This window comes from Eriocheir sinensis, chromosome 19 (assembly GCF_024679095.1).
Source record: "Eriocheir sinensis breed Jianghai 21 chromosome 19, ASM2467909v1, whole genome shotgun sequence".
NCBI lineage: Eukaryota > Metazoa > Arthropoda > Malacostraca > Decapoda > Varunidae > Eriocheir > Eriocheir sinensis.
Genome location: NC_066527.1, coordinates 2,849,814 through 2,858,390, shown reverse-complemented (window position 1 = coordinate 2,858,390; position 8,577 = coordinate 2,849,814). Strand labels below are relative to the sequence as shown.

The 8,577-nt window shown below is 43.5% G+C and overlaps 1 protein-coding gene across 2 annotated transcripts in view; it reads right to left on the bottom strand.

Annotated features, from left to right (window-relative positions):
* Positions 1-5,292: 5,292 nt before the first annotated feature.
* LOC127000511 (uncharacterized) overlaps positions 5,293-8,577 on the bottom strand; it is a 6,194-nt gene continuing 2,909 nt past the window's right edge. For both annotated transcript variants that reach the window (XM_050864245.1, XM_050864244.1), the window contains exons 3-5: positions 7,544-7,702; positions 7,305-7,392; positions 5,293-7,212 (exon numbers count right to left, since the gene is read on the bottom strand). In XM_050864245.1, the coding sequence (XP_050720202.1) occupies positions 6,067-7,212; positions 7,305-7,392; positions 7,544-7,702 (1,393 nt within the window). In that variant the 3' untranslated portion in view covers positions 5,293-6,066. The remainder of the gene's footprint in view (positions 7,213-7,304; positions 7,393-7,543; positions 7,703-8,577) is intronic.

The window sequence follows — 8,577 nt, the reverse complement described above, 5'->3', positions numbered from 1 at the left end:
GTGCTTGCTACAGGATTCACAGGCCATGGACTCGTGTGATGAGGCCTCAGATTCTGTCCAACAACACCCCCATGGTTGAATTGCAATAGGAATATCCACTGGGTCTGACGTAGGAACTGCGTTGCACCCCCCGGGTTCACTACAGAGCTGCGAAGGGATTTTACCTATGTGTGGCTATTTACCTGCCGGAGGGAGACAACTTCGGAGTCGTTTTGCATTCATCCAGCAATTGAGCGGCATTCGTTTAGCAATCGGGCAGTATTATTTATTGTTGTTTTGTTGCCGGGCACTAGTCGAGCAGGAATTGTTTTCTTAAAAAAAACGTTAAATTAAAATCTCAAGATTGATCGTTGTCGATCGCTCGGATACCGGGCAGCTGTCGGACAGGCATCGTTATGGTTGTGCAACTTCCGGCCAGCATTCGGGGAATATTTGTGCTAGCGTCGTGCCAAAATATTCCACGCTGGGGCACGGGTGAAGGTGCCCCAATTTCCAACGATACCAGAAAGAACCAGGATAGCCGCGGTTTCGTCCGCAAGATCGCTTATCTGTGAAGCTGAAGTCGCTATGAGTAGCCATTAAAAGGAAAAAAAAATATCATCTGATTTTGACAGTAAAATTCCTATGTGGGAAGCATTAAAATAGATGTCTCAAGAAAGAGGACATCTTTAGTTTACGATGCACACCCCACATGAAGTCAAAATATATTAGTATTTTCATTTTTAAATGAGAGAGAGAGAGAGAGAGAGAGAGAGAGAGAGAGAGAGACTCAAGTAATTCCAATGGGCCGAACACTTACGAATTTACGAGGATGGAACACTCTCTCTCTCTCTCTCTCTCATTTAAACATAGAAATACTTATTCTTTCTTCCTTTTCCTTCTTTTTCTTTTCTTCGTCTTCCCTTTTTCTTCTACTTCGTCTCAAGAGATCACGGATGGTCGGGTCTTGCGAGTCCCCTGAGTGTTTTATCATTGGACTCGCCTTGACTTATCCAATCTGAAATCTAAAGAGAGATTGATTTCTCATTTCCTTCGTGAAACACTGCTCCAGTATCATTTATCTCTCCTTTTTCCTCCTCCTCGTCCTTTTCTTCTTCGTCTTCTTCTTCTACTCCACAGCAGGTAAATTTTTTTTTATCTTTTCCTGTTCTCTGCATTTTCTTTCGTCACCAAGGCTCTTCATTCTTTCATCCTTTCCTCTGGTAAACTCTGGAACAGTCTCTCTAACCTAACATGACTCCCTCGTTTGGTTTTATACATGTCCTCTTGTTTGCGGTAGTAGCACCATATCTTTTTTTGTCTCCTTGAGTTGTCTTCTTCACTGCAGAAATATAATGAACTGCATCTGGCGTTTCATTCATCTGGCATCCCATTGTCAAAATTGATTACTATCTCCTCGAAGCGGTAGTATATATCCAAGTGACTTAACCAAGGCTGACAGCATACCCGGATACAAAGGTCAAGCACAGGGAGCGCCCCGGAAACTTGTATAGTTGTCATTCTTTCTCAGTTTTCATATATATATATATATATATATATATATATATATATATATATATATATATATATATATATATATATATATAGATAGATAGATATAGATATAGATATAGATATAGATATATATATATATATATATATATATATATATATATATATATATATATATATATATATATATATATATATATATATATAGATATAGATATAGATATAGATATAGATATATATATATATAAATATATATAATATATATATATATATATATATTTATAATTTTTCATTTTATGTTTTTGCATTTGGGTGCTGCCTGTAGCGCCGGTAGACTTTCCTGAAGGGCCTCTTCTACGACCCCCGCCCGTTACTTACGTGGCCCGTGCTGCCCCCCGGTGCTCCGCTTGAACGAAGTCTCTGAAGTCAGGATTGATTGAAAATCTGGGCAGCATGTGGGTAATCTTCCGCCATTCGGCGGTGGCTTGAAAAATCAACATCTTTTGGTGGGACGCGAACACGGGCTCACCACACCCGCACGCTGACCACTCGGCCACCGCCTCCCCATATATATATATATATATATATATATATATATATATATATATACAAATATATATATATATATATATATATATATATATATATATATATATATATATATACGTATATACATATATATATATATATATATATATATATATATATATATATATATATATATATATATATATATATATATATATATATATATATATATATATATATATATATATATATATATATATATATATATTATATAATGAAAAAGCCTCTGAAGCAAAAATTATCCATAATTACTGATGGTTGTGGTTTAGGAGTGGCGTTAATCTGCGGCCTGCACCACGCCACCGCCAGACACATGCATGCAGGCCAACGCAGTGGCCGCACGCAGCATCACATGCCTCGCCGGCCTTCCTTCACCGACGAGCGGCATTCTCCTTGCACGCCTCTCTGGAGCAGCGGCAGCAGAGCCGATGGAAAGCATGTTGCCTCCTCGCAGTTTCCACCAAAAAAAAAAACGAAGATTGAGGTCTTTCCCATCGCAGGAGCGGACCTGCAGACACACACAAAGAGTGGCTTGCAGTAAAACTACATTTTGAAGGGAGTGTGCTGAGCTTAGTCGTCGATGAAACTCAAGTCCATGGCCAACAGTTATTTGCTTGAGGCGGCAATATCCCGCCTCATCGAGTTTCCAGCTGTTCCACTTCGTACATCATCATCATCATCAAATTCCCAACAGCTACAGCTCCGGTAACGCTAGACTTGTAACGCTGTCACTGAAGACTGATAGGAAGGAACGGGACCTATGCCCTTTACAAGTGAAAGTGCTTCTTTTTACTCTTAGGAAAAACACTGGTACAAGAAACAGCGCCGCGTTTTCGCATTCAGCGGACACTACAGACCCCCGCCCTTCCTTTGGCTTCTCCACACCTGAAAGATAAAGTCATCATGCCGTGAGATACCACATTGACAGCTGCATTTGGTGTTTTAACACCGGTAGAGATGGGTGGTCACATCTGGCTCGCTTAAGGCTTGAAGCACTCATAATCCTCTTGCTAGAAAAGTCTTGGTAAGTTCACTATGAGGACAGTTTGGTAAGAGTATAAGTGTATTGTTAAAAAAAATATTCTTGATACGTAGAAGTGTAAAGGAGGCGAGTGTGCGCACGTGACTCGTAACTGAATATTGAATACTGCTGGGCAGGAATGGGGCTTTTGTCTCGTGCAAGTAATATATATATATATATATATATATATATATATATATATATATATATATATATATATATATATATATATATATATATATATATATATATATATATATATATATATATATATATATATATATATATATATATATATATATATATATATATATATATATATATATATATATATATATATATATATATATATATATATATATATATATATTTTTTTTTTTTTTCTTTTTTTTTCAGCCGCCGCCGAGTGGCTTAAAACTACCCACATGCTGTCCAGAAGACCACCTGTCAACCCGGACTCTAGATTCTAGGATTAAAGATGAGCTCCGGGAGGGCAGCATGAGCCACTATAAACACTCGCCTGCGCCAGAACGGGCTGGGCCGACCATCAGGTCCCACCGGGAAGAAGCCTTGGGCCGACCATCAGACCCCACCGGGAAGAAGCCTTGGGCCGACCATCAGGTCCCACCGGGAAGAAGCCTTGGGCCGACCATCAGACCCCACCGGGAAGAAGCCTTGGGCAGACCATCAGGATCCACCGGGAAAAAGCCTACCGGCGCTATAGGCCGCGATGTAAAAAAAAAAAATATATATATATATATATATATATATATATATATATATATATATATATATATATATATATATATATATATATATTATATGCTAGCCTATAGCTCCAGTAGGCTTTCTTTAGGGGTCTGTTGGTCGGCTCAAGCCCGTCATGGCGCAGGCAAGTGATTATAGTGGTGCCATGTTATCTTGTTTCATGCTGTCCTCCAGAGCTCATTCTTGATTTGCTTGGACGGCTCCTCTAGAGTCCGGGTTGATGGGTGGTCTTCAGGACAGCATGTGGGTAGTCTTGGCCACTTGGCGGTGACTGAAAAATCCCAGGTGGTACCGGCGGATTGAAACCCGCATCGTCCAGAACGCAGTAAATGCGGGGCCTGCACGCTAACCACTCAGCCACCGCGTCCCCAAATGATAGAGCGCCGCGTTATCGCATGCAGCGAGAGGACGCTATAGACCCCCGGCCCCTCCTGTGTGCGCCCTCGAACCTGAAAAATAAAAATAGGAGATTGCAATTTTCACCACCAGCTTTGGCTTTCCTCCTCTTTCTCTGACCAGCCTGGTGAACAAGCCTACAACATTCCTCTCCTCAGTGATTCAGAGCATCTGGTTCGGCACCCTACACACATCCCTGACCACCTTGGGGGCATATTCAACAGTCTAGAGAAGACTCTAGACCTCTTCCTAACCTCTAACCCTTCAGCTTATTCTGTTAAATTATTCTCTCCGATGGACTCCTCCGATCACACCCTTATATCAGCATTCTGTCCTGTCGCTCCAGTACAGCCTCTGGACCCACAGAAGGTGCTTCTATCATTATGCTTCAGCTCGGTGAGATGACCTGTCTGGTTGTACTTTTCCATTTTCCCTTGGAATGATTATTGCTTCCAGGACAGAGACCCCTTTGAGTGTGTCCAGCGCACCCACGTACTTTCTCTACTCCTCATGCTAAAAGGCCTTGGTTCAGTCACGCTTGTTTTCGTGCTATAAAGATAGAGAGGCAGCTCACAAAAGGTACCTGAGACTTCAGACTTCTGCTAATCATGATCTCTATACGTTTCTGCCCGGAGTCGACCCAAATCTATTCTTCTGCTCACCAGAAACACTTTCATTTTAAGACCCCTTTCACATGGGGGCGCTAAGCGGCCCCATGATGGGGCCGCTTAGCAGCACTGCTCAGCAACTTGCCACTTTCCCTATAGAAAAAGATGTGCAATCAATGCATCTTGAGTTCTAACATGCGGTTCAGAAACTTGGCGCCTCATAGATTATTTAGAGAGAAAGCTAAGAAGCTCATAAAGTGGAATGGGAAGAAAGGCAAGGAGCAGCATGGCTTGGACTACAACTAAAATAAAGAAATGGACTTGGGCAGGCTATGTCAAACGTGGAACTAATAAAAGATGGACACCCAAAGTAAGAGTGGCAGCCTAGAAATATGTGGAGAAGCAACAACAGGCAGAGGACAAGGTTGAGAAATTTAATTAGAGCATTTCCGGGACTAGGGTTGAGTACGCTCACATCAAATAGAGGTGGAAAACACTGGGAAAGGCCTTTGTCGTACAGAAGAGTGGCAATGGCTGAAGATGATGATGGTCTGTACTTACCGTGGGTACTGGGTATAGCAGTGTTCAAAATGGCACCTTGCGTTGTGTGGCGTGTGTATAATGCAGTCATGATAAGTTTTAGGCTAACATAAATTCAACTCTGTCCAGAAATGCATGTTTCAAAGATAGCTTTGTGGGAATGATTTGGTCTTGGCTCCATTTTATTACAAACAACAGTAAGAGCCTGCAGCCTGCCATTCGCCCTCCTTACATTAGCGTGCGTTGTGCACCCTCCGTCAGAACACTGGGTCATGTATACACTGAAGACTCTCTGTTGAGTCTGCGTCACTTAAACTAATAGCCTACAAGGTTCCTCTCCACGTTAACATGCATGTAGGGAAAAAAACTTCTTGCGTCATGATTTCCTATGCTAGATATGTTCAAATTGAAAAAACAATTCGATAGTCAACATTAGAAATAACAATTCGACAGTCAACATTAGAAATAACAATTCAATAGTCAACATTAGAAATAACAATTCAATAGTCAGCATTACAATGCACTACAATGCAGCGTCAAATTGTCTAGCAGACAACCAGCATTAAACCAGCTAACCTGCCATGAATAATCTGGTCCCCGTTTTCGTGTCAAAGTACAAGCAGTCTCAGTCTCGTAGTGCTCAAGAATGCAGCTTTAGTCTACTGTCCTGGCGACGTCATGGAGCGAGGCAATGTTCTTTTCGTGTAGCTTCTGCACCTGCTCCGCCGTGTAGGCCGCCGTGGAGTAGCACGGCTGCAGACGAGCCTGGCCACGGAAGGCGGCCAGTGCCTGCCCGAACTGATACGCTTCATTGTGGAAGCTCATGTAGTTTCTTGCCATAGTTATTTGAATGTTCTTGCCAATTCCCGTATGAGGTGCATTTGGAGCATACATATTCGAGAAATTGTGATCACAGTCTGGAAGATGTTTGGTGGTATACTGTGCCTCGTATGAGTGTCCCTCCGGCCTCATGATGGCGTCCAGCACCCTCTCCTCACACATGTAGTTCCTCTTTAGCTTATCACGCAATTCTGTGTCCAGGAATTTCACGTACTGCCAGAAGTGTTTCCTCACGTCATGGGGTGTAGGGGTGCACTGCGTGAAGGGGATGGCGTGGAAGCCAAGCACGATATTCTTGCAGTCTTTTATTAGGCGGCGGGAATCGACGGGGTGTTTGCATGATATGTTGTAGACGTCCCTTTTTATGCCATGCTCACGTGCGAGCTCCACCATGGCCATATTAAAGACGGCAGCCAAACCAGAGTTGAGAGATGCTCCTATGGAACGACATTTCTTGCTGATCTTCTCCAGTACTTGCATATCAATCACCTCTGTTGGGAAATATAAAGTCTCAGGATTTTCTACCTGCCGGAGGCCAAAAGTTTCCATGAGTAAAGGAAGACGCTTGCTCATGGAATAATTTCTGAGGGCCGAAAGAAGCCTATCGGTATTACTTTCCAGTTCTACCCTAATCTTGTTTTCTTCCTCTCTTGCCCTCACGCCGTCACGGAGCTCCCCGACCGGCTTGGTGTCCACGGGCGATCCCTCCAGGAGTCTTTCGAGGATGTGGAAAAGTAACTCCGCCATTAGTAGCACGACGATGCCATCGTTCGCAGCGTGGTGGACGGACATTAAGAGGTGGCACTGATGAGGATATGCTGCCTTCACTTCGGGGAGATGACAGGGAGCGTCTGGAGGGCATGGCATGAGGCGAGCATTCCACAGCGGCCCATTATGGAGGTCAAATGGTACTTTGTGCAGGTCCGAGTGTTCCTGCACCAAGTCCGTGTTGCTCGCCACCTGAAGGACAAAAGCGTCGATGTGTGGTGACAGATTGCAAGGAACATGGAATTATGCCACTGTGCAGCCACGCATCTCTAACAGTACTGTACCTGAAAATCTAATTTAGGTTGCGGCATGTCAGCGACCCACAGCTGCCCGTCCCGCAGCCGGAAACAAAGCCTAAGTGACTCGACCTTGCTGTTGGAAGAAAATGAACGTGAGAAAGAAACTGCACATATGGTCATGTTTGAACACCGTACCTGCTCCATATGAATCACAACTGATCCATTAGTGCTTTATACTCTGTGCCTGTTCAGAGTGTAGGCCTCTGCCCCCACGCTGCACCTACCCGTAGAGGTGGAGGAGCGCCTCCTCCATCAGGCCAGGGGTGATGGGCGCCTTGGAGTTAAAGGTGAGGATGGTGCTCTGACACACGCCGTGCTCCACACTCGCCGCCATGGCCTGCGTCCTGTCGTCCGCGGGGAACCTCCACCTGAGACCCTCCTCTCTGCGGGCAGGGAAAGTCTTGGTCAGGAATATCACCGACATGCCATCCATTAATCCTACCCTGGCACGCGGCAGGAATACAAGCGAGGAAAATAAGGCGTCCCCCTAAAACTCCCGCCTGCATCACCATAATTATGATGGCGTCGCCCACCACTGGCCCTCAAGACAACTGGGCTAATTTTAGGTGTGGTCTGCCGGCCTCCAAATGCTACATAAACGTCTCTTCCGCTTTATTTCAAGAAATAAGCCGTGGATCCAATTATGATAATGTATGTCCAGTGGATGACTTCAATTACAGTAATATTGATTGGCTTTATCTTGTGGGTGACCTTCAATGAGAACATTTCATGGAGGAAGTGAAAGATAATCTTCTAAAATACTTTTCAGTTAACCCAAAAAGAAGTAATAATGTCCTAGACGTAGTGCTGTGCAATTGTGGTGACGGTTGGTGAAAACGAAATCTGAGGGATATTAGGTAAAGGAATTTAGATTTCATTTAAAACTGAAAGCAAAACATAAGGTTAATAATTAGCGTCTGTCCAAGTGTAGAACAGACAACTGTGAGGGATGTCAGGTCAAAACTGGTCTCCAGGGGCAGGAAGAGAAAGAACATTATGGACGAGGATCCTGAGTTTTGAGTGTCAGGTCACCACCAGGTTTGGGTCAGAAGACCTAGATCGTTATCACGAAGCATCAGTTGAAGACCTGTGCATGGGCCTCATCAGTGAGATCAAGTCGGCTCAAATTCAGTTTATACAACATGGGCTGGGGTGAGAATAGGAAATGGATGGCAAAACTAATTAAAACGAAAAATTGCGTTAAACGGGTACTTTATAAGAGGGTAAAAAGGGAGGAAAGTAATCTTGGAGATATACT